The following is a 26,669-nucleotide window of genomic DNA, read 5'->3' on the forward strand; positions in this document are numbered from 1 at the left end:
GACAGGCTTATGTAGCAAGCGTCTTTATCTACTGAGCAATCTCACTAGCCCAATTCTATTCTTTTTGTTCCTTTCTCCTTTCTTGCTTTATTTCACCTTGATATACTGTTTGTAATGTGCCATTGTATGGTAAATTAGTAGTACTTGCCATTCTGTGGAAAATTGGTAGTTATAAAGCCTGACTTTCGGTGCTTTTCATCCCAGCACTTAGAAGGCAGCGGCAGGCACATCTTTGTGAGTTTGAGTCCAACCTGGGGTAACAAAGTAAGTTCAAAGACTGACTGCCAGGGCTATGTAGAAAGACTCTGTCTTAAAAAAAAAGAAAAAGAAAAGAAAAACTCACTTATGTATATTGGTAGTTACAGGATTCTTGTTCTTTTGTGAGTGGTTTCCTTAGAGGTTACAGCATGCATGTTTTCTAACTAATATGTAACAAACAATATTTGTGTTTTCTGTCTTCTTGAGAAATACACTGATCCAGCATCTGTATTGTTTTTCTTCTTCCGGTTTACATTTCTTTTTGTTGTGCATTTAAAGCACTGTTAAATTAAATTGTATTTAATTTAATTTAAATACAATTAAATACAATCACTGGGACTACAGGCATGGCCTGCGTTCATTTCATCTTTAGGGGGTGTGTCTGTGGAGTGGGGGTGTTTCTATATCACCCAGTCAGGGCTCCAATTCTTGATTTTTCTTGCTTCAGTCTCTGCTAAGCTAGGATTACAGGTGTGTACCACTTTATGTATTTATGTTTCTTCAGCCTGAATAGCTAAGGTCTGTTTAGAGCCCCCTTAAGTCCCTAGGATGTCTCATGTTTCTGTCCATTTTCAGTCTAGTTCCATTGCTTCTTCATGTACTCGGCTTTTTTTTTTTTTTTTAATTTTTGATTATTGTCATTTTGTTTAACTTTTAGACATTAATATCTGTGGAGATGATTGTTTGTTGAGAATAATAGTCCTTGCCCAGAGAAGGTTTACATTTGCTTCTCCTGCTGGAGATGAAGATAATTCAGAGCTGGATTGCATTTACCTTGGGAATCTGGTGCTCTAGAGTTGCCTCCCAGGAGGAATGCAGTCTAAGAGTGAAATCTAACCCTCAGAGCGCCCATCCTCTTTTATTATGCCTTTTGCCTCATAAAGATTTGTAAGCAATTTTTTAACATAACTTTTCAGAGAAGTGTTTCTTATCTTTTTTTGCCATTTGAGAGAACAGCTGTTTAATTTTTACTGTTACTTTCATATTTTCACTATGGTTCAAACAGACTAAGTGTATCTCTTAAAAGGCACTGAATTTCTTATTAATAATTAAATCACAGTAAACAGCCTGACTACATAAAGTCAGACATTACAAATAATACCTGAGGATTTCTGTTGACTCTGAGGCCAACTTAGTCTACAAAGAGTTTCAGAACACCCAGGACTGTTACACAGAAAAGCCCTGTCTTGAAAAACAAAAAGAAAAAGAATAATGCTTTAATGCCTAAAAAGTCACGTGGAAGGTTAGGAGGATGGCCTATAACTTTGAATTGTAAAGCTGTTAGTTGGAAAGTGATAATGTAGAAATGAGGCAAAATCCAAAGAACACATAAGTCATCATGTTTTTGTGTTTATTTTGATATCCTTATATTACTGTTATTTCTACTTTCACTGTATTTAGAGTCTTTGTTCTGGGTCTTGTGTGAACAAGTATAGAAGAGGGTTCTAGGATTGAGCATATTTATAAATAATACTTGCTTGGAGCTTTGACTCAGCCGCTAAGAGTGCTTGTTGCTCTTCTAGGGGATATGAGTTTGGATCCCAGCACCCAACCATCTGTTACTTCAGATCCAGAGTACCAGGGGATCTGACACCTATTGACTAATAATGGTACACACAGGGTATATGAGACATGAAGGCAAATCATTCAGAGAGATAATAAATCCAAAGTAAATACTAAGTAAATGAAAATATTTGCATTATTAGTAAATCTCTTATTCATTTGCTTGTTGTGAAAGGAAACAATGTTAATGCACTTTATTTACTCGTTGTTAAAAAAATTATTGCTCTTACCTTTTTATTTTAGGGAAAAAGCAATCCCTCACAAAGTGGGGACATACTGTATCCAGTTCGAGTTTATGATTGATAAAACAAATATACTCAGCAGTGAACAGGTTTGTGTGCATTATGTATCATGAGATTTACTCATTTTATAAATGAAGTATTTGTTTTTAAAGTGAATTAGTTATTAGACGCAAAAGTCCCTTCCCTCCGCACGGGAGGCATTTGAAACCCCCGTGGGTCCCTGCAACCACAGGTAGTACTAAACTCGTTAGACCGTGTTTTCTCCTGTGTGTGCATTCTGATGATCATGTCTAATAAAGTGGGACCTGAGGTGAGAAATAGGAAAATAATGAAATAAAAAGACTGTAATAATATACTGAAATCTTAAATGGAAAATTCTGGAAATGATTATTTCAGAGCAGTGATGGATGACAAGTAACAACCATTTTAAGTAAAACTGTGCTTAAGCAAGGACTCTAATGCAATTTTCAGAAAAATTGGGATAAAATAAGAAATTAGTTTTAAGAAAAAAATGGAAAAATTTGAGGATAACTTGTTATTTAGTATAAGCCCTCATTTTGTTTCTTCTCTGAAAGAGTATTCATAGGAGTGCATTTTGTTAATATAAATGTTGCTTTTGTTTTTAAGGTTATAGTTGATGTACTGCCTAATCAGCCTATGAAGTTGGTTCCTGACATCCAACCAGCTACCCCAGCTGTTTCTAATGTTCGCTCAGTTGCCAGTAGGACCTTGGTCAAAAACCTACATCTCAGTATTACAGTAATGTCTATGTCTTCTTCAAACACTACAGAGATTAACAAGAGTAATTGACTTTGATAATCAGGTTCAGAATGGCTGTTACAGAGTAATATTGATCATTCAAGTTAAACCTATAGGAAAAACTTAAATGAATTAAATATTTGTAAGCGTTTTTGTTTATCAGTGAATAGAGAGTGTGTCTTGTTTCTGATTTATACATGTTCTTCTCAGATGTCTTCTAACCAATTATTCTAATTAGTTCTTTTCCGTTGTGTGTTTTAAGGATAATTATGGTAATCACACTGGGATGAATCTGGTTGGCACTGTGGTAGCTACCATTAAAGGCTTTAATGAGGAGGACACTGATACCCCACTCTTCATTGGGAAGGTTAGGACACTTGAGTTTCCCTTTGTGAATGGTTGTGCTGAAATTACGGTAAGTTTCTTAGATCTTTTCCAATATCCATAATATACCTACCTATTCTCTGTATATACGGCTAGGAAGATGTTCTGATGTTTTATGTCTAGTGTAGTAAATTTAAAAGTCAGATGAAATGTTTGTGATTTTCGTATTACAAATTGGCCCTAGACCCATGTAGATCTATCTTGTTCCACGTGGGATGACAGAGAGCTTTGTCTTTTTGTGCTGGTCTTTCAGCTTTAATGACAATACATTGCTTGTCTTTTGTAGTAAAGTTACTATTATTATATAAGCAAACAATAAAATATAGACTAGGTAAAAATTTAATAAATTATTAACCTATCATTATAATTTTTCTAAAATAAATAGTTTGTCTTATGTTTTAAAAATTCAGTGTAAGTTAGTGTTGTATTGTTAACCACGCAGAAATAGCTTTAACTGGCCTTATAGTGCAGAGTCGTCTGAAGCCATAGCGTGCATATGAGTGTAGCATAGTGCTTTCAGTATATGATGAAGGATATTAATTTTTGAGGTTATTATAGGACCAAACTTTTGTAAAGATCTGTCTTGTTTACCTTATTTTGGATATATTTCTTCTTTGTTAAGTAAAAGCCTATATCATTAATAAAATAACTGCAGTTATTTTCATCAGTCCTTGGTACAAATTTATTTCCTCTCCAAAATTTTTTTTTTTTCATTAGAAATGTTTCAGATTTCTTCTGTGTGTAAATTTAGCTTGGTTGGTTGGTAGATAAATGGATAGTGATATACTGATGGACTCCAGAAATTACTGAAAAGAGAGATAAAGGCCATCAAATAATACACATATTTTAAATGTTTTTATTGTTATTGCAAGTATTTTTTAATTTATATTTTTACCAAAACTACGTGTACATCTTTGTGGGGGGTTGGGTTGTTTTCCAGGGTGACCTTAAACTTCTGTCTTTCTGCTGAGTACTGGGATGACAGGAATGTGCCACATACCAAGTACTTTTTACTTATATCCATATATATGAAAACATTTTAAAAAGTTGTAATCAGATCTTCAATTTAATTTATTTTCCTGAGCATTGTGACCCTTGTGACCCTGGCTGAGGCCAGTGTGCTGAGGAAGAGGGGTTGGGTTTGAAGCTATCCTTGGGCAGTTCATAGAGATTCTTTATCAAAATTAAGATTAAAATGGGCTGGGATTGGCTGAGCTTGTAGCTTATGGTTAGAGTACTCAAGTAGGAGGCCCTAGCTTTGGTCCCCAGCAGTATTCTTATTAAAGATTAAACAGTGCTAGTTTTAAGTGTTTGTTTTGTTTTTAGATTTTTTTTTTTTTTTTTAATCTTTCATTAAGGAGATGATGGTTCAGCAGTTAAGAGTGCTTACTGGTTTTTCACAGGACTGGAGTTCAATTCCCAGGTCACAACACTACCTAAACGCCAAGTTCAAGGGATCCAGTGCCTCTGTCCTTTATAGGCACCTAAACTCGAATGCATATACCCACATGCAGGCACACACACCTACCTACACATAATTAAAACAATTACATTTTTTTCTTAAATCTTTAAACAGATAAAAAAAATCGTTTTATTTTGATCCTTTTTCCAATTCATTAATTTTCTTAGACTGTTTATTGATTTGTTCAATATATATCAATAAATACCAATAGTACCTTTTCTTTTATTTTTTGTTGCTCATTCTGGTATGTAATCGATTTTAAATATTACATTGTCTCAGTAACTTTGGGCTTGTAAACTGGCAGTCTTCCATATGTATCTCTACTAACGACTTGTTCTCCTGGAACTGACTGACCAAAACAGTTTGATTAATTTAAATCATACCAACATTTAAAGGTGTGTGATTTTTATACAAAGGTCTATACTTGTAACTTGGAAAAGTTGGTATCATCTTGAAGAATTTTTCAAAGACAGTCTGTAGGAGGCCTAAACAGAGGTTGCTCTTCTGAGTCTGTTGTATACCATGCCATTTCTTTTAATCTCTTCCTATTAAGGACAAGTATCCATTGCCACTGTTGTCATGTCTTCATAGTTGTTCTTTTTATAGTGGGAAATAAGGTGTTTCTCCTATACCATAATAAAGTTAGGTAGTAAAAGTCACATGCCTTTTGTTTTTTTAAAGGAGGTAAGCTTGTTTAACATGCAAAGTGGGATGGACTTGGAAGTACAATTGGCCCTGTTTTCACTGAGCCGCCTTTTCTCACCTCCATGTGCATTTGAAATCACTCTGCCCTTGAAATCACTCTGCCCGAAGTTAAGACAGAAATTTAGCTGTTTCCCAGAGCTGCACATAAACTCTTTCATGTGTATGGCTTTCCCTCTCACCACCAGAGGACCTTACTGTTCCACTGAATAAACAGAAGAGTCTTGTGTTGCTTGGCTTCCACTTGTGGTGCTAAATGAATGAGAGGAGGGGTGTTAGTTTATGTTTTTGTTTCAGTTTTCACTTGGTGGTGGGATGCTAGGGGTGGAACAATGACTCTCATCCTTTGCTATTGAGCTATGTACCCACAGAGCATAATTTTAAAGAATGTGTACAAAGCACTGACTAGAATACAGCTAGTGCTTGTATGTAAATGTTCACGTATGCTTTGTTCTAAGTTATAATCTGACGTCGCAATTTATCAAGTGCATAAGTTGTATCATTTTATAGTCTGTATTATTTCCCTTCTTAATTTGAAATCTTCTAAAAACAGTCTCATTTTCATTCCTGTATGTGTCCATCCCATATGCCAAATTCCTATTCATAGAATATATTTAAATACATTACAGATTAAACTTTGTGATAAGCATAAAAACAGAATTAAAAGAAGTAACAATGTGTTGATAAGTTTTGGCATTAGATTATTTCTTTGTGATTGTTTTCATAACTCTTACTCTATTAGCTGCTTTACCCTGCTTCAGCCTAAAGGTTTGAATAATTTAGCAGGTTGAGATAGAAGTGGCCACTGATAAAAATTGGTTGATGGGAAATAGGCTTTTTCTTATAATTTTGCATTATATGTAGTTTTTGCTAAGTTGTGCTCATTTACCTATCCAACTAATATCAAAGGTAAATTTTTCACGTGTTGGGTGGTGGCGTTGATGGTTTAGTAGATCTGAAGCATCACCCCCTCCTTTTTTTTACGTTCGTTTTTTACTGCTTCTTTGGTAGCTGTATGACAACACATGTGACATTGGAGTGTCTCTTCTTTTAAATCTTGATTTTCTTATTCCTTTTTTGCTTACACAGAGTCTAGTGCTGGCAGAAAATAGTCCTGGAAGGGATAGTACTGAATATTTTATTATCTTTGAGCCTCGGCTGTCAGCTTTATCAAGAACGTTAGAATCCTATAGACTGCCGTTTATGTTTTACAATGGTAAGCCTTTAGGAGAATAGATTATTATACTCTGTTGTTAGTGATACTTTAGATAACCTTGCTGTGCTTTCTCTATGCATCATATTATGGCAGATGTCAGTGGAAAAGTCAGTTTGCACATTGTTTAAAGTACCTGAAATTTTTTCTTAGATGTTAAAAAACAGCAACAAATGGCAGCACTTACAAAGGAAAAGGACCAGTTATCTAAGTCCATCGTTCTCTATAGAAGTCTCTTTGATGCCAACAAGCAGCTTCTTGATGAAATGAAATGTAAGTCATCTTGTATTCAAAGGTAATAAAGTGTTAGGCTTTGAAAAATGGTGAGGCCGGTAATAGAGACCATCTATCTAGCCGTGTTCTTGAAATACAAGTGAAGTGATGAGTACTACAGAAAGATGCTGAGAACAGCTTGCTACCAGTCATTTGGCAGTTTTTGATATGAAGTGTTCCTTTATTTAAGCTTGTAGCAGGCTTACAGATTATAAAAATTGGAGATTTTTTTTTTTTCCTAGAAACGTGGACCTGGGGAAAATGTAAAATTTCAGGCTTTTGACAATGTTGTTAGCTAATTTATCTAGTTTCAGCTTCTGGCAAAAAGTGTTACTGGAGGGATGATAACTAACTTAATTTTTAGTTTTAATCATGAGCTTTTTGTATTTTACATACCACAGTAGAATATGAGTCTCCAAGTACTGAAAGTGAAATATTTAACTTACTCTTTGCTTAGTGCAAAAAATGTTTGCTCTTTTAAAATTATTTTATATACAGTTAAAGTGAGACATTTGTTGGGTTGTACTCGGTTACCTGTTGTTTTTATTTGTCTGATGTTTTTATTATAGTTTTTAATTTGTTTTAGATTAATACTTTTTTCCCCCTTCTCAGGACAGGGTTTCTCTGTGTGGCCGTGGCTCTACTGGAAATCACTTTGTAGACTAGGATGGTCTTGCCCTCAAAAATCTGCCTGCCTCTGCCTCCAGAGTGCTGGGACCACGCAGCAGAAGGTTCATGTAGTTTTATGTGTAGGTGTTTTGCCTTCATGTATGTCTGTGCCTGGTGCCCACAGAGGCCAGAAGATGTCAGATCCCAAGGAACTGGTGTTATAGGCAGTTGTGAGCTACCCTGTGAGTGCTGGGAGTTGAACCCATGTCCTGTAAGAGCAGTCAGTGCTCTGAATCACTGAGCCACCTTTTCAGCTTAGTTTTATGCTTTTGTATATTAGTTACATAGTTTTATATATATAGGGACTTAGGGACATGCTTCAGAGATTAAGAGCATTGGCTACTCTTCCAAATGAGCCAGGTTGGATTCCCAGCACCCACAATGGCTAATCACTGTCATCCGTAACTCCAGTTTTTGGGGATCCAATGTCCTCTTCTGGCCTCCGTGGACATCATACACACAAGTCATTAAAGTTTTAACTTGAGCACCTCTGCAGTTGTGTTTCTGTGTTGTGTGTTCAAGATTAAATAATATCCACAATTATAAGAGTTTGGCAGTATGATACCAAAGTATATCCCAGTACATTAATTTTGCCTTGTTTTAATATGTCATTGAACCTTGGGATATACAGCTTAAGTTAGCAGTCATCACTTGGCAGTTTTCATTTTAACATCAAACATTAAAAGAAAAAAAGTAGTTGATTTTCTTTTTCAAAAGCTATGCTTTAAGGACTATTTAAAAAATAAATATAATGTTTTTTGTTTTGTTTTGTTTTGTTTTTTAATTTTAGGCCAAGTTGAAGAAGCAAGATTAAAAGAGGCCCAGCTACGAAATGAACTAAAAGCACACAATATTGATATTCCTGCAACACAACAGGTACAACTTCCAAGTATACATTAAATTTTTTTATTAAATTCAACTACTTGTTTTATTAGGAATTCTGCAGACACTGTTATATACTGTGTGTGAATGTGCATACATGCACATGTGCATGCCTGTGCGACGTGTACATGTACCGTGATGTAGACATGGAGTCAGAGGACAACTTTGAAATTTGTTCTCTCCTTCCGTCTTCATGTGGCTTTGGGGAATCTAACTGAGATCTCCAGCTGGAGGCCACGCATGTGTCCCCTGACCTCTACACGTGTACCATGGCATGTACGTAAACATGCACTGTGTTTGGGTGTTTGATTGATTGGTTCAGTTATTTCATGGGGATGGATATTTTGTTTGAATACACATTGGATCACCTGGAACTGGGACCTTGAATTGGCTGCGAACCATCAAAATGGGTGCTGGAAATTGAACCCTGATCCTCTGCAAAAATAATAAATGCTCTTAACAACTGCTGAGCCATCTCTTCAGCCCCACAAAAATAAGTAACACGAAATAGCATAGAAGCCTTCTTAGCTTATGGTCTTCGTGTTTGTGATGCAGTTTCACAGAGAAGACAACTGCATAGTGTGTTTATGTTTGATCTTTTACTTGGTCCTGTCTTTGTGTTTTGTTTTGTTTTGCTTTTTGATAGACAGATTCTTGCTGTGTCGTTCAGACTGGGTTCAAACTCTTCAGCCTTCTGGGTTTACAGGAGAATAGCACTGAATCTGGCTAGGCAGTGTATTTCATAACAAAGATTTAAAAAAATAAATAAATGACTGAATAGCTCAGTGGTAAAGCATAAGTTTAGGGTGTGTCAGAGTTTAGGGTGTGTGAGTAAAACCCCAGCATTGCCTTGTTTCCTCCTCAAAAAAGGCTTTCTATCTTTGGGCGTATAACCCAGTGATAAGGGTACTGGCCTGGCATGCCATGATCTTGAGTTTGTGACCCATTGTAAATGCTCAGTAGACATATGTTGAGAGTTTTCTATCAGGAACTGCCTGTTTGAGTAACTTTCTAAAGTCCTCCAAATTACTGCTTTCTACCTATCCTTGGCTGCCTTTTTAAAAAAATAAAAATAAACCAACAATTGACCTTGTAGATTTGTTGTTGTTGTTAATTACAGATACCTCACATTGAAGCACTTTTGGAAAAAAAGATAATAGAACAGAATGAACTTAGTAAAAGGCCCAGGAGATCGTGTACTCTTCCCAACTACAGTAAACGCAGCGGAGAGATTCTGGGAAAGGTCTGTGACTTAACCTTCTTAAGAAATAGTACGTTCTTGTTACCTTGTTCTGTTTTAAATGTATCTGTCCTCTCTCCCACACTCCCTACCCGGGTTCTGAGGACTGAGCCTAGGGCTCTCCATATACGAAGCAGCACGCTCCCACTGAGCTACATCCCCAGTCTCTGTATCTGTTTTCTTAATGTTTTCCCCATTGATGCCTTTTAAGTCAGAAAACTAGGGAAGATATTATGATGGGTCTCTAGTGAAATAAAAGTCTCATTTCAGGCAGGTTTGTGCTACCAGATAAGAATAAATGGCCGGCCTGATTAAATCAGCACAATGCAGAGATTTTAGAAGGGGGCCAGGTAATAGTCCAGTGTAGCAGGCTTGAAACAGGGGTGCTTGTAATCAGGGGCAAGCATTTGTAAGTAAGAAAATGGTTTGTTCTGATTCCCAGGCTCTGATTTTGTTTGTTTGTTTTTGGTTTTTTGTTTTTATTATTTTTTTAAGGACTGGTTCTTATTGGTAGGTAACATTTAGATTGTTTTTTGTTTGTTTTTTTTTTAAAGAAATGTAAATCTTTAGGAAGGTGTTTTATATATATGCTTAATCTTGAAACTCTTGTTTTATTGCATATCTTTAAATGTATTCATGATTAACGAGACCTTGCCTGTTGTAGACACTGATATGTTAAATAAGTGTATGTTTAATTAGCTGATAAGTTTTCTATTATTGTTTATTTATTTTGCATATTTACTGGAGGATAATTTGTAGAATTTTTTTTCTAAAAATTTAACAGACTAGTCAGTTAATGCATTCCAGTTAGTATAAATTTCTACAACTTGAAGAATTTTGTCTTTCTTTCCTTTTATTTGGGTTTTTTGTTTTGTTTTGGTTTTCCAATATAGTTCAAACTAGGCTTACACTTTACCATCCTCCTGTCTCAGCCTGCCAGTTGCTGGGATTACAGGTGTCTGCCAAAACACATGGCTGCTGTGTCTTTTTATTCTTGTGTCAGGAGTTCTGTTGTTGTTGCTCTCCAGTGGTAAGACTTTTAATTTTTTAATTTTTTCTTATTTTCTGTGTTTTTATCACAATGCCTTCAGATTGCACATCTAGCCCAAATTGAAGATGATCGAGCTGCAATGGTTATTTCTTGGCACCTGGCAAGTGACATGGACTGTGTGGTCACCCTAACCACTGACGCAGCACGCTCTATCTATGATGAGACTCAGGGTCGTCAGCAAGTGTTGCCCCTTGATTCTATCTATAGAAAAACTCTTCCAGATTGGAAAAGGTTAGGAAAAAAAAAAGGAAATAATATTTATTGTCTAGCTTGTTTTTGCAGTGTGACTTTAAATTGATTTCAGTGACATAGCAGACTTGGATTGGAGTTCTTGCTTTCCTTCACATCCCAGCGCGTACTCAGTACAGGCCGTTACCTACCACTCTGCTGTTAGTGAGTGCTCATTTAGACAGCATAGGAAGTCCAGCACTTCACACAAGTGTGAGTAAGGGCAATACTGTGAGCGTGCGCACTGGCGGATGCAGGTGCACGTGTGTGCACGCATATGTGGGCCAGAGGTCTCACTGGCTTTGGTGCTCACAGGTTCTGCTAACTTTGCTAACAGAGACACAACCATTGCCACAGCCCCAACACCGGGTTATAAATGTATATCACACATAGGTCTTCGGACATATACGGATGCACTTTACCAGCTGAGTTATATCTCCAGCCCCAAAGGTGAAGTTACTATGAGAAGACATTTTCATTTAGGAAAGCCCCCTCTGTCTTTGCAGTTGCTGAAGACCTGGTGGAGCTTGGGATCGTAGTGGGGTCGGGTGCTAGGAGAGATAGCTTAGTCAATAAGGTGCTTGTTGTACTGTCAGAAAGAACTGAGTTCAGACTCCCAACAACCACATGAAAACCAGATGTGTCAGACACCAACAATCTTACTGCTGGGGAGGCAGAGGCAGGAGGTTCCTTTAGCTCACTGGCCTACTGGCCCAGCCAAATCGTTGAGTTCCGGGTTCAGTAAGAGATTAAAATAAAGTGAAGAGTAATTGAGGAAAAGCAGCTGGCCTTGTCCCCTGAGGACCTCTTGCTGTACTCATACATAAGAACTACACAAGATAAAGATCAAGCCAGTCAACATTCTAGCATGAAGAGGAAGGAACTGACAAACACCCACCCCTAACTGAGGAGCTGTTGACAAATGACTTCTGAAAGAGGAAGAGTCAATTTTCCTTAAGGGTGTGGATGGCCCCACACCTGTGAGGACGTGGGCAGCACAAGTTGGGCTTGGTGGGTTATTTAAGAAAAGAGGAGGTAGACAAGGACTTTGAATGTGGGCGGAATTAAGGGAAGTGGTGAGAGGTAAATAAGACCGAGATACGATGCATGTATTAAATTATCAAAATAATTATAAAAATATTAACCTTCATATAGGCACAATGTTTATGATTAAAATTTGCTCTGGAATGTTGACTCTATTCCTGTTTAGTATTCTTGCACTCCCTCTTTGGGGAAGGTGTATTTCAGTTTTTTCTGTGTTTTGTTTGTTTGAGACAAGGTCTCTATGTATCCCAGGCTGACATGAAACTCTCTGTAAATCCTTCTGCCTCTGGCTGTTAAGACATCTTAAAGGTCCGCACATAGAGTAAAGCACAAGTATTAAGGCGAGGAGAGAAATGTGCAAGAATTAACTGCAGTGAACACCATACACTGTTTACTGGGTTCTCAAGAGTCAACGAAGCAGACACTTTATATGGCAAATCTTCATTTCTAGGGCAGAATATGCTATCATTTAGGAATATTATTTGTAGGAACTGAGTCATGTGTGGTCACAGTGCTTTTATATGTGTATTTTTTTACTGTAAATAGTTACGTATGGTTTGTTTAGTACCATTTTGTTTTGTTTTGTTTTAATTTAGACCTCTACCTCATTTCCGAAATGGTAAATTACATTTTAAGCCCTTCGGAGATCCAGTCTTTGCTCGAAGTTTGCTAACATTCCCAGATAATATTGAACATTGTGAAACAGGTAAAAGACGTTGTGGTAACTTCATTTCATTTAGCTGTTATATTTACATAAATCTGTAAATTAACTGAAAAATTATGTTCTTATAAATGCTGCTTTTATCAATATTTCTGTATTTTTTAATGTTTTTAGTTTTTGGTATGCTGTTGGGAGACACCATTATTTTGGATAATCTAGATGCAGCCAATCATTATAGAAAAGAGGTATGTACTTCATTTATTTTTAAATCACTTTATTGTAAAGAATTGGGAAGTAGAAACCAGCACAGCCAGATTAACATAACCAGCCAAGCATGTGTTTGCTCAGAGCCAGCAGCTGGAGGATCTTCATTAGAACTGCTCCTCAGAAGGCTTAGAGTCTTACATTTCGACTATCAGTTGCATTTTTATGCACATCACCCTTTGTCCTCCTTAATGCATGTTATATTAAACCCCACATGTTCATTTGCTTCTGTATATACATTGTAGGTTAGAGAGCTATGTATGAGGGAGAACGCCTGGGTTTTTTGTTGTTGTTTTAACTTCATTGAGAGACCTTGGTTAATATTTTGCATTCTTTCTAAGCATACCCATTGTTTTGCAAATTTTGTGATTTTGGTTTTTTTTGAACTGAGTAGTATATCATCATGTGTGTGTCTGTGCGTGTACCAGATTTTTCTTATTCATTCATCTTTTGATAGACAACTAGGTTGGCCCTATTTTCTTGCTATAGTGACCTGAAGTACAGTGAACTTAGGGGTTAAATATTAACTTTGTTCTGTAGAGTTCTCTGGTCATATACCCAGGAGTGAAATAGCTAGGCTTTCAGCCAAAATGATAATATCCAGAATTTCTAAAGAATTGCAGAAATAAAATGCCAAGGGAATGAAGCTGCCAGTCAACAAACGGGCTGATGAAATTGACTAGAACAGTAACTGTTGTAAAGGTATCCAACATCCGTAGCCAGTTTATGATGAGAACTAAAGCCGCAAGGAGACACAACTCTACCCCAGGCAGAACTGCGAGCCGCCACCCTGGTCTGCCTTCTCCCTCGGGGTATCCAGGCACTACTGCACACCCGGCCCTGGACTAAAGGGAATGAAGCTTAGCCAAGGAGGGTAGGTTAGGCAGGATCTCGGTCGGCATGAATGCAGGAGAAACAGCCTTTTCCAGAGACAATTTTCAGTGAAACAGCTCCCTTTATTAGAGGAACAAGGGCTATATAAACCTTGGGGATATGGACTGGGGCCAAGGGGCTGGGAATGTTTCATTTGCATGAAGAGAAATTCTAGGTGCTTGCTAGATGTGTCCTTATAGGGATAGAGGATATTTAGCCTGAAACCTGGCCACCAGGCTATGTGCCCACCTGAAGGGCAGCAGAGATGAGGGGGTCATAAAGCTTGTACACCAGGACATGCAGGCCCAGAAAAGGGAGGAAGCAGTCCTACTCCTGCCCTGTCTCGGGATAAGATTTTTGGGGTTTGGACACATCTCGACATCACTCTTGCTCTGGACTGGCTCCCCTGGTCACATGACTTTCCTGGTCCAACAGCTATCATCAGGAAGTCTCCCAACAAATGTGGAGAAACAAGAAGATGTAGAGAAAGAGAAAACCCTGATTTACTGTTGGTGCAAATTGATAGAACCATTATGGAAGTTAGTTTGGAGGTTCCTCAGAGAATTAGAAATAGAACCATCCTATGCCTTTCATTTCTTAAAAATTTATAGCTATAATTCTAGAGTATAATTACATATAATTCTTATATATAAGTCTAGTACAGTAGAGTCTGTATGTGTATGTATAAAATTCCAATAGGCATGCTTTGTAGTACATACTTAGAAGGTGGTAAGAGATCTGGAATTTGAGGCCAGCCTGAATTACTTAACAGGATTCTGTCTCAAAAGAAGAAGAAAAAAATCATTCCATTTGATGACACATAAACAAATGACTGGCCTTGTCAAAACCAATGTAAAACTTAGCAGTTGATAAATAACATAAATTTGTGTCTATAGAGCTGTCTTAAAACTGAAAAGGGACACTCTCGTAAAGGGATAATTTGTATATATTCCTTTTGTATTAGTTTGCTGGGGCTGCCTTAGCCTAAGTGCAATAGACTGGGTAGCTTAAATAACAGAAAATGTTTTTTTGTTTATTTTGTTTTAAATCTTGAATCTGTTGGCTGGAAAGTCCAATGTCATGCTGATCAGCAGAGTTGCTTTCTTCTGAGAACCATGAGTAAAAGAAGAATGTTTCAGGGCCTCTTGCCTTTCCTTGTAGTTGTCTGATTGCCTGTGTTTCTTCTCATGTATGTGTGACCATGTCTAAGTTTTCCCTTTAGGAGGATAACGATGACACTGGACTAAAGACTGTTTAAATAACCTCAGCTTGATGATTTCTGTAAAAATACTATTCTGGGCTGGTTATAGTGGTTCACATTTTTAATTTCAGCCCTTAAAAAAAAAAAAAAAACTGAGGCAGAAGGATTGCTGTGAGTACAGGACCAACATGGGCAGCATAGTGAGTTCTAGGCCAGGCTCGGATATACTTTGAAACCTATCACAGAAAAATGTTGTTCGTTATGTAAAGAGCACATCATCAGGTACAACAGTTGTTCTCAACCTTCCTATTGCTGCAGCCCTTAATAAAAGTCCTCATTGTGATGATCCCCAACCATACATTTATTTCATTGTTTCTTCATAACTAATTTTGCTGCTGTTGTGAATCATAATGTAAACAGCAGGCATGCATGATATATGTGATGCTCCCAAAGAGATCACAGCCCAGAGGTTGAGAACCACTAGAGGTTACAGGGTCGAGCATAATGGGTTTTAGCATAAAGACGCTGGGGTTCGGTTCATTGTTATTAGCACCGTCAAGGCAGTTCAGCAGTGTTTAGTCTTTAGTTGTTGCATGACGTACTCCTTTTAGGTTTATACGCTTGTCTTAAGCTAGGGTTGCTGTTTTATTTCTTGTTTTTCAAAAGAGGGTTTCTCTGTGTAGCCCCGGCTGTCTGGCACTCTCTCTGTGTATACCAGGCAGGCCTGGAACAGAGATCTCTCTGCCTGCCTCTGCCTCCCAAGTGCTGCGTTAGTTAAAGGCATGCGCTGCCTCCACCTCCACCACTGCTTGCACCACCACCTGGCTCAACCTGCTCTTAAGCTGAGCCACCTTAACAGTCCCCGGCTGCACCCCACCCCATTTCTATCTTTTATGTTCATCTTTAGAAAGCATATATGTCCAAATCAAAACCAAGAATAAGTTATAATCATTTCTTTTAACAAACCAAATAATTTTGAATTTGCAAGCGTTTGGTCCACTAAACTATTTTTTTTTCAGCTTTCCATAATAGCATATGCCTGTAGTTTTAGCAGTCAGCTGGCTCAGAGAGGTAGATTGTGAGCACAAGACCAGTTCACAGTGAAAGTACACACACACACAACAAAACAAAGTGATTACTTTAGTCATTTTGTTACATTTTAAGAATTTTTTTATGCCAGGTTTAACACCAAAAACAAATAAAAGTGCCAGTTTTCTGGAAGGACATCTATGAAGTACCTCTGGAGTTATATTTCCTTTAAAGATTTAATTTTACTTCTGTAAACTTTATATAATTTAGCTAAATATTTTATATAATTCAGATACCATTTAAGCTTTAATGTTAGATTGGATTAGATATTTGTAGTGTGCTAAATTATAATGCTCTTTAGTTGCAATTGGGGGGTGTCTGTGCATGCATGTCTGTATGCACAGGCGAGAGGCAGAGCTCAGACGTAGTGCTGCCTGCGATTGTTGTCCAGTTTTTCCTTGAGACAAGGTCTCCCTGGACCTTGCGCTCATGCTTTGGGTTGGTTTTGCCGGCCTGGGAATCCGATAAGCTAGCCCCGTTGATTCTCCTGTCTCCACAGCTTCCCGCCCCCAGCAGTAGGGATTGTGAGTGCCACCAAGAATCCAAGCTTCCGTCTTCATGCTTGCACGGCAAAACATTCTTACCCATTGGGTCATCTCCCCAGCGCATTCAAGTGCTTTTTAATGCATGTATTCTATTTCTTTTGTGTGGCTGTGCTGCAAGTTACAGAACTTACTGAGACGTTGAGGCCACGTTTCAGTGAATACATGAGTGGAACTACCGAATACATCCTTAGAGGTCATGAAATGATAAATCCAGTGAGAGTTTTTATTCTGCCTCAGAGGATTTAATTCTTGACTCCTTTCTCACCATTGTCGTATAAGCTAGCATCTGAAAACTAATCTGGTTCTCTCTTGTCTATGGCCTTTTCACCACAGTTCATTGTGCATGCCATTAGCTTATTAATACTCTGGAAGCACTTCCACAGTCATGCTGTTTACTTACTTGCTTTCCTATCTATTTATTTATTTACTTACTTCCTGGGTTTTTGGCAGTTTGTGTGTTTGTTTGTTTGTCTTCTTGAGGCAGTGTCTCTCTACATAGCCTTGGGTGTCTTGTAATATAGACCAGGCTGGCCTCTAACTCACAGAGATCTGTCTGCCTCTGCTGTCTAGTGCTGGGATCAAAGGTATACGTCACCATGCTTATCGTATCATGTCATTTATAAACTGAGATTTGAGTTGTTTCTCTTTAGAGCAATTGGAGTTGGTTTCTTGCTAATTAGTGTCTTTGTGCCCTCAATAGGTTGTTAAAATCACACACTGTCCCACACTACTGACTAGAGATGGAGATAGAATTAGAAGTAATGGGAAGTTTGGGGGCCTTCAGAATAAAGCTCCTCCAATGGACAAACTCCGGGGAATGGTCTTCGGAGCTCCAATACCAAGACAGTGCATAGTCTTGGGGAAACAAATTGGTAAGTGAAATATGGGGTGAGCTTGATTTAACTTGTTTATTTGTCCTTGTTTTAAGACAGGGTCTTAACGACTCTCAGGCTGGCCAGGAACTCACCATGTTATCCAGCATGGCCTTGGATTTATTGGCCCTCCTGCCTCCACCACTCAGGTGGCGATTTTCATCCAGTGTTGGGGATTGAACTAAGGCTCTTGATGCCAGGCAAACACTCTGCCAGCTGGGCTACAGCTCTAGCTCCAAAAGACATCTTATATTTGTCTTTTTTTTTTTTTTTTTTTTTTTTTTTTTTTTAGATCACAGAAGTATCTCCTGTGGATTCCCTGTTCTTTATCTTTGTGTTTTGTTTCAGTGCTGGGAGGTTAAATCTGGGGTCTTACATATGTTAAGCAAGCATTTTACCACTGAGCTACATTCCCAGCTGAATGAGTATATAAATGCAATTTTCGATTTGACTTTAACATTCCCTTTAAGGGTTATATATTCAGAGTCTAATGTGACAAAATTATTAACCAATAACCAATGTGTACAATGTAAAATGATTTTTGTTTTTATAAAGATCTATTCTATATCAAGTAGTTGAAAATGCTCCATTCTTCCTTTGTTGAATATATTGCAAGAGAGTAGTAGTCTATGTATTTTACTATGTATTAAAGAATATTCTGCCTTGTTGAATTAGTAGTCTATCAGGTAATCACTTGTTTCGTTTCAGTTTATATAGTTGAGTTTTTGACCGAGCCACAGTAGCATGTGACGTGTGCACTGACCACTTGGGAGGCTGTCACAGGAAAGCTCACTTGAGCCTAGAAATTGAGACTAGCTTGGATCAAATAACAAAAGTCTATCCAAAAGAAGATCAAAAAATTTTTAAAGTGTATGATATAGATCCTTTTGCCACTTCTTTTCTCTCATATCCCAGCTGCCTCCTTCAAGTCAGCCAGAATAATTAATTATTTGTCTGCCCTGAAATGCATATATACCCAGCAGGAAGTCCCTGCCTGTCGTTTCCTTACAGACTCCTGCTTTTTACTTCATGAGGTTGTAATGTGCTTGATTGTCTACGTTTATTACTCATGGTAATTTCTTGTAGCTTTTTTATATATTTGCCGTCTTAACCATTTTCACTGCACAATTCAGTATTATTCACTACTTTCACATTGCTGTACAATCTATCTCCCAAAATGCATTTTGCAGAACTGAAACTTAGTACCTTCCTCTCCCTTTTCCCCTGGCAGTCATCATTCTACTTGGAATTCTTTAGAAAACTGACTCTTTTAGATAACACACAGAAAGGGAAAGCGTATGTTGTCCTTTTATGTCTGTCCACGTAGCATGAGGGCAGAACTTAGGCACTACAGAAGATGGTCAATGGCGGAGTGTCCTTTTCTGGCAACACCTGTTGATATTCCATTATGTATCTGTGTCCCACTTTGCTCTTTTGCCTTGGTTTGGTTTGGTTTGGTTGAGGCCATTTTTATTCCGTTGCCCTAGCTGGCTTGACACTCGGCGTGTAACCCAGGCTTGCCTAGAATTCATGGTAATTCTCCTGCCTTAATCTTCCAAGTGTTGGGATTTCAGGATGAGGCACTACCCTGGGCAACATTTTTCTTGTTGTAAAGTATAATCCATACATAGAAAAGTACACATTTCACAAATGTGGAACTAGTAAGTTTTATTAAAAGAACACCGTACTTACAGTAAGACTTAAATAAGGGTTGGAGGTATAAATGGTAGAGCATTTGACTGACTATGCTTAATCTGTGCACACAATTTAAAATGATTAGCACATTATCAGCTCTACAGAAACTAGAGATTTTCTCAAGTCTCTGTTTGACACAACTTTCTTACTTACCATAGTATAGGTTAGTTGTGTTCCATTTTTGTACTTTATATGTAAATAGAATCTTAAAAGGTAAACTTGTAACTGCTTTTTTTCTGTGCAGTGTATGTTGGTAACTGTAATTTATTTTCATTGCATTGTGTAAATAGACCATTATTTATTCAGCTGTTAAACTTGGATACCTTCCAGTTTTGAGATAATACTTTAGCCTTACCAGTTTTAAAAGCAGTAGTTGAAAAAAAAATTGTAGGAAGGGGTTCATACATCTGCTTGATATGTTAGTGGCTTCACACAAAAACTTCTGAAATATAAATAAAAATTACATTAAGAATTCATCTTATTCCAGTCAGAAAAGGGAATCTCAAAACATTTATTTTGTTGTTGTTGATAAGAACATTAACAAAACAGAAATCCTGTGCACTTCTGGTCCAGTTGCTTTTGAAAACACCATGGAGGTTTCTTAAAAGGGGAGAGGGAAGAAGAGGAGACCAAAATAGACTTACCAAAAGGCCCAACACAGCTCCTAGAAATTTATCCAAAAGACTTTATTAGCATATTAAAAAGAGAGTTGCCTGCCGTTGCAGTATGGTTCACAAGTTATGGAATCATCCTTAACTGTCAGCTGACAAAGAAGTGGATAAAATGTGGTTCACATTCACAGTGAAGAAATGAAATCACATCATCTGCAAGAAAATAGGTTCAGCTGGAGACAACTGAGTGAATTTAAGTCTCTCCTAGAAAGTGTATTGTTTACTCTCTCATGAGCTCTTATATACACAGATACATAAGATCATATGGGAATAAATACCATGAAAGCAGAAATGAGTCTGTGGAGAACAAAAGGAACTTAGGGCAAGGGAGACGGGAGAGAAAGGGAAGTGTAGCAGGGTATCGGGAGAGAAAGGGAAGTGTAGCAGGGTATCGGGAGAGAAAGGGAAGTGTAGCAGGGTATGGGGCAGGGTGTTTTCAGTGTTATACTGGCATACAAACAACTTTTTGTTACCCAGGATAACACAGTTACATTGTGAAATCTGCACTCTCCCCATCTTCTCTTCTCTCTTGTGTTCAAAGTGTGAGGAGTTGAGTTGCTATCTGTCCAGGCACAGTTAGCACTTTGTCTTATTACAGATTAGGGAAATAGTGATTTTCTGACAGTACAATATTTTGTTCTCTTTTGCTCCTCTTCTTCTGCTGGCTTTATCTGAGTGGAATAATATTGAATACTTCATATCAGCCAGGATATAAAAATGTCCAAGTACTTTCATATAGAAAACTCCAGGTGTCTGGGGGTGTGACTCAGTGGGGCAATTGCCTCATATGTGTCAGGCCCTAGGTTCTATCCCTAGAACTGCAAAACCTGAAAATAAAAGCAAGAATAGAGGCTGCTGATTGAAAGTTCATTCCTCACACAGAAATAAATTAAAGAAAATTAAAATGTAACTATCATATGTGGTCTTGACTAGTTGTTTGCATTGAATGGTTCATGACTTTAAAAGGTGTTCCTGTGGGGTGCCTGCCAGTGGTACGAATTCTTTTTTCTAAAACATGGATTTGGTGTGATATTAGCTGTTTATTCAGATGTCTGGTTTTTGCAGATCTTATCCAACAGTACCGCACCGCTTTGTGCAAGCTGAACAGTGTGAACCAGGACTTGAATACTCAGCTGCAGTACCTTCATACTCCTGACATGAAGAGGAAAAAGCAAGAACTCGATGAACAGGAAAAAAGCCTGAAAATAATAGAGCAAAAACTTGGTATATAGTTACTTTTTGTTAACTTTTGTTTGACAATAAATATTTATGAGTCCCAACTATTTAAAAAAATGCAAATAATTCAGAACTTGAACTGATTTTTTTATTTTTTTAACCACCAGGTTGTCTGATAAATGCTTAAAACTAATTTTTTTTTCCCCCCTGGAATAGTGTCTTAGTTAAGGTTTCATTGCGGTGATAAATACCCTGACCCAAGGCCAGTTGGGAAGGAGAGGTTTATTTCAGCTTGTAGGTTACAATTGCTCATCCTGGCAAGCCAGGGCAAGAGCTAAAACAGGCCATGGAGAAACACTGCCTACCGTCTTGCTCTGTGTGCCTAGTTTAACTTTCTGATACACGTAGGCCCACCTGCCTAAGGGCGACACCCCCTACAGTGCCCTTCCACATCAAGGTGCCCCACAGATGTGCCTTCAGTCTGAGGGAGACAATTCCCCAGTGGTGGTTTCCTCATCCCAGAGGGCTCTAGTTGATGTTTGTTGACAAAAATTAACCAGCACAAGAAGTAAGAGAGAGTCTGTCTTGCTTTAAGTTCTTTTTCACAAGTTAATATATTTGCTTTTCTTGTTTCTTCTCCATTTTTTACATGTTCTTCACAGGAATGACTCCTACACCAAAGATTGAGTTGACAGAGTGTCCAATTCCTGCTAAAAGGATGAGAAGAGAAACCACTAGACAAAATAGGTGAGCGTATTGTTATTAGTTACTTTATCAAAAATCCTGTGTCATTGTGCTTTAAAAATCATTATAGATTGATTTCTCAGTTTCCTGAGGCAGAGTTAGTATGTTAAAACCAGCAGGTCTGGGGTGATAACTTGGTGGCAGTGTGCTTGCCAAACGTGTGTGAAGTCCCTCCCAGTTTTGCTCTCTGGCATCACCAGACATAATACATGATGCTTCTGTATAGATGCTTCATCTATTCTGTATGAAGTCACAGAATCATCGCTTCCTCTTGGGAGATACAATTTTCTTAGTGATACTTTACTATTTAGAAATTTTAATTAGTTATTTTCTGTTCTTAAGAATCACTAGAATGAAGTTGCTTTTGTGTTTTGGGGCATAAGTTTCAGTACACTGCATTCTACTTAAATGGAATCACCAATTTGTAAATAGTAATATGCACAATCATTTGTGTATCGGTTATTTCTAAAGTTTTGTGTTTGATTTGGTCAATCAAATACCAGTTGGTAACTCATCAAAAATCCAATACAGTCTTGGCAACCTAACTTGGTAGTAAATAAACTATCCTTTTTAAATTAGATTTAGAAGGCACCTCTCTTAGAGTTACTGTTGCTGTCATAAAACACCATGACCCAGAGCAAATTGCTGTGGAAAAGGTGTATTTCATTCACAGTTCCATATAACAGTTCCTGATTAAAATTAGTCGGACAGGAACTCAAGCAGGGCAGGAACCTGAAAGCAGAAGCAGGATGCAGAGGCCATGGAGGGTGCTGCATACTGGTTTGCTCCCCATGGCTTGCTCAGCCTGCTTTCATATAGAACCCAGGACCACCAGGCCAAGGGTGGCCCAACCCATAGTGGACTGGGCCCTCCCCATCAGTAACTACCTGGGCACTGTGGAGGCATGTTCTCAGTTGACATTTCCTCCTTTCACATGACTAACTTGTGTCAAGCTGACATAAAACTGTCCAGGACACCACCCAACAGAGAAGAGAGTGGAAATGAAATACGATTTCAAAGATTTTGAAAGTATTTCAGTAACATTCTCATACCAATCATAAATGAGTTTCCTGGGGACTTGCGCTGTTTGGGATTGATGTCCCATGTTCTCCCTACCTGCGCAGGATATTTGGCAAATATTTGAATGTTCACTTATGTTGTTGTTGCTCTCTAAGTAAAATTAACAAGGGTCTTGCCCGTGTCATGTTCCTCAATCCTCTGCAGAAGAAGCATTATTTAAAAGCAAATTTTGCTGTATGAAAGGAGAGAAAATGATAAGCTTATATAACAGATGAAACATCATTAGGAAAAAGCATTAAAGGAGAAACTGAGCAGGGAAGGAGGCATCCATATAGGGTTGATAATGCTCACAGGAAAAGCATGGAAGCCCTGAGAAAATAGCAAGCCATGCAGTTGAAATGAGAAGACACTTGGCTAATGTAGTTACATAAGTTCTGTAAAGATAAAGCACTGCAACTTTGTCACTCATAAGAAAGTAATGGCTGTGGGAATTAATAGTTGGTGCTTACTATATGACAAGGTAAAAAGTTGATGGTGAAGTTAACAATGAAAAGACCACATTGGCACGCCTGAACTCACTGTTCAGTCTTAGCATCCCTAAAAGTCGTAAGACACTTGCCATGACTGTTCCTCAGAGGAAGTAATTTGGTTCTAATGATAGTTCCAGTCATCTTGTCGCTGTTGAGGGGTCTGTTGGATGAATTAAGTGTGATGAAAATGGCTTTCTTAGTTTTCCCTAGGATACTACCTAGTTGGTACCATTCTGGAAGCTAAATTAGTGGTACATGCCTGCAGTCTTAGTGTTGAAGAGGGTAAAGTGGGAGAATCTGATGACTGAGGCCAGCATGAGCAGTGCTGTGTTTGAAGCTAGTCTGGACACTACTAAATGAGATGTCTCCACCCTCAGAAAGATAATCTGGAGGAACTAGGTTTCTAACAATTTTAGTAATATTAGTAGTATATAGCAGTATAACTATCAGAATGTTAGTAGTAGTTATAATAGTAGTTTACTACCTTCATCAAAGGCATACATATATAAAAAGGAAGGTTTTAGACTTACAGTGTGCTATGTAGTGTAAGCCAAGTGTGTATCCAAAATGTCATTTAAACATGTGAGCAATGTAAAAAAAAAAAAATTATTTTTGAGACAGGATCTTATTATGTAGACCAGGCTAGCTTCAAACTCTGAGGTCTGCCCGCCTCTGCCTCCTACATACTTCTGGTCTGCTTATGGAAGTCAGGGGTTAGTTTGCAGGGGGTTTAGATGTCTTCCACTATGTGGAAGATACGGGGGTCAAACTCAAGTTGTCATGTGTGGTCACAAGTGCCTTTACCTGCGAGCCCAAAGTATCCTTAACAGTATTGAAATAGCAGATTTCATCCATAAAATGAATAATTTTAATAGAAAAAAGGAGAAATAATAAATTTGTATTTTTAAAATTATTTATGCTAGCTCTTAACAAAAATCCCACATCATGTTTCATCAGTATGTCATTTGGTAGAAGAAACACTATTCTATGAAACGTTACAGAACTGTGACTTAAACCATGGCATTGAGTTTCTGGATTTCAAGGCTATTAGTGTGAAAGAGCATGAGTCTTAGTCTTTGCTTACTAATACAGGGTTTTATTCAGTAGATAGTTCAGCTTCTAATTGGTTTTCTACTCATAATAATTATGTTAAGGGGCTGGGGGATGGCTTGGTAGTTAAGAGCACTTGTTCTTTCCAGGGACCTGGGTTCAATTCCCAGCGCTCACATGATGGTTCACTGTTGTCTGTAATGCCAGGTCCAGTGGATTGGACACGTCTCCTGATCTCTGTGAGGTCCTGTGCATGTGATACACGTACTAACTCAGGCATGCGCGCGCACGCACACCAAGTAAAATACACAACTAGTTTTGTTATAAGTTACCAGTTTCTTAATGTTTACATATCTGGAGGTACTGTCATCAGTAAATTTGGTATTAGTTTTATCTGCATAACAATACATAAATACCAAGGCACTTACCGTGTTCGTCTCTACATTAATGTGAAGGGGAAGGGGAGTGAGAGATGGGGCAATTTTTTGCATACATGTGAAATATATATGATTACTAAATAATTAAAGATTGTATTAACTGTTTATGCTAAGGATCAGAGTTAGAGCATAGTTGTATGTGACAGTTAAGCATTCTGAAGTGATCAGGGACTTTAGGAAAGGAAGTCACTGGTAGATGAACAATGGTTTTTGATTTGTTTGTTTTTCTGCTTCAACCAGGATTATAACTAAAGCAAATGCACAAAAGGAGATGGGGAGTGAAGACTCCTGAGCTCACTAACAGTGCCTTGCTTTTTTATCTCTTTCAGGAGGTCAAAAGGTGATATACCAAACTGAGCATTTCTGAAGTCAATGTGATAATCCTGGCAAGAATTTCCTGTTTCTCCAGATGGGCCTGGAAGCACCTGCTCAATTTTCAGATCTTGCTGGGCAGTACAAATTTACTAGAATGAACCCAGTCATTGTGTCCTTGGGCTGTTAGCTTGCAAATACACACTGTCACCGAGTGGTGGCGAAGCTGGCACTGAAGAAATGCCTGCCCTGCATATGTGTAAGCTTCTTTTTCTCAGCATAATCATGACTGTATCAGAACTATTTCTTAAAAACAACCTTTTTATAGCTTTTTTGTGAACTTATTTAACAAACATGTTTTGTCTTGTGTAAGGAAAAGTTCTAAAACTAGGTATTTAATTGTAAATATGTGTGGAAAGTTGAACTCTGCATTAAAATGGAGCAAGCACAGGTGTCTGGGAATTTAGATGTTCAAATACATGGAAAAATAAATTGATGGTGATTGGATAGCCCTCAGATTGTGTCCTGTATATAAATAAGATACGCAGCAGCAGCAGCAGCAGTTTTTATAAGGATTGTCTGAATTATTAATACTAGATCTATAGCCTCAGCTTCAATTCTACATTTACATTATTTTCTAATTTTTTACAACTATTTTTAAGAGGTTAAAGAAAGCATACCTGAATGCAATAAGATTTTGTTAGGAACCTGGTATATAAACATCTAAACTGTGTGTTAGCTCAAGCTAACATACACTGTGTGTCTCTGTAAGTGCAAGAATTTTGGTCTATGATGTTATTTTGTAAGGAATACTTTTGGTACAGTTTTCTGTCCCAGAAAATGTGTGTGTTTAATCCTTTCTGATTATGCAGCAAGGTTAATAAACAATCATTTTTGCCTCCAAAACAAATTGGTGGTTTTCTTTATTGAAATTTAAAGCTCTGAGCTGGGCACTGGGTAGGGTGGTGCACGACTTTAATCCCAGCACTCAGGGAGGCAGAGGAGAAATCTAAAGCTCTGTAAAAGCTACCTTAGAAGTATGACACAATTCCTCCGGGTTGTTGGAACTCAGTATCTGCATTGTTGAAGAAAGAAATAATAATAGAATGAGTTAGCACTGTGAAGAAGCACTCCCGTAATCCCAGGATCTGAGAGCTGAAACCAGAAAATCCAGAGCCAAGGCCAGCCTGAGTTATGTGAGACCCTGCCTGTCTTAGAAAATCTGAAGACAAGTTTTTGAAAATGAGCCTTTGCCCTTTTGCATGTTGTGAACCCGAGATTGGTTATTTACTAGAAAAACCTGTTTCTAGCTATATGGTGTGGCTCGGCCCTAGCACACACCTTTAAGAGTTTTCTTCTTGAATATTGTGAACAGGATTAAATGAAGTCAACCATAGGTCAAAAGGCAGAGCAAGGAAGCATTTGACAGGGAATGAACACAGGAAAAAGCCATAGAGAGTAAGAGGAAGTCGGAGGATGGATAGAGAGATGACAGGAAGTGGAAGTGTTACAGGATATTTGATCCCATCGTGAACTATAAAAACCTGTCTGTTGTTCAC

The 26,669-nt window shown here is 37.9% G+C and overlaps 1 protein-coding gene across 1 annotated transcript in view; it reads left to right on the forward strand.

Moving 5' to 3' along the window:
- The window catches only part of Smchd1 (structural maintenance of chromosomes flexible hinge domain containing 1), a 112,906-nt gene extending 86,886 nt beyond the window's left edge, over positions 1-26,020 (forward strand). The window contains exons 35-48 of the mRNA XM_060368153.1: positions 2,065-2,152; positions 2,691-2,822; positions 3,085-3,237; positions 6,460-6,586; positions 6,737-6,856; positions 8,316-8,401; positions 9,528-9,650; positions 10,739-10,929; positions 12,567-12,676; positions 12,806-12,876; positions 17,304-17,475; positions 20,907-21,065; positions 21,680-21,764; positions 25,128-26,020. Of these exons, the coding sequence (XP_060224136.1) occupies positions 2,065-2,152; positions 2,691-2,822; positions 3,085-3,237; positions 6,460-6,586; positions 6,737-6,856; positions 8,316-8,401; positions 9,528-9,650; positions 10,739-10,929; positions 12,567-12,676; positions 12,806-12,876; positions 17,304-17,475; positions 20,907-21,065; positions 21,680-21,764; positions 25,128-25,155 (1,645 nt within the window). The 3' untranslated portion in view covers positions 25,156-26,020. The remainder of the gene's footprint in view (positions 1-2,064; positions 2,153-2,690; positions 2,823-3,084; positions 3,238-6,459; positions 6,587-6,736; positions 6,857-8,315; positions 8,402-9,527; positions 9,651-10,738; positions 10,930-12,566; positions 12,677-12,805; positions 12,877-17,303; positions 17,476-20,906; positions 21,066-21,679; positions 21,765-25,127) is intronic.
- Positions 26,021-26,669: the final 649 nt, after the last annotated feature.

Source organism: Meriones unguiculatus, chromosome 15 (assembly GCF_030254825.1).
Source record: "Meriones unguiculatus strain TT.TT164.6M chromosome 15, Bangor_MerUng_6.1, whole genome shotgun sequence".
Taxonomy (NCBI): Eukaryota; Metazoa; Chordata; class Mammalia; order Rodentia; family Muridae; genus Meriones; species Meriones unguiculatus.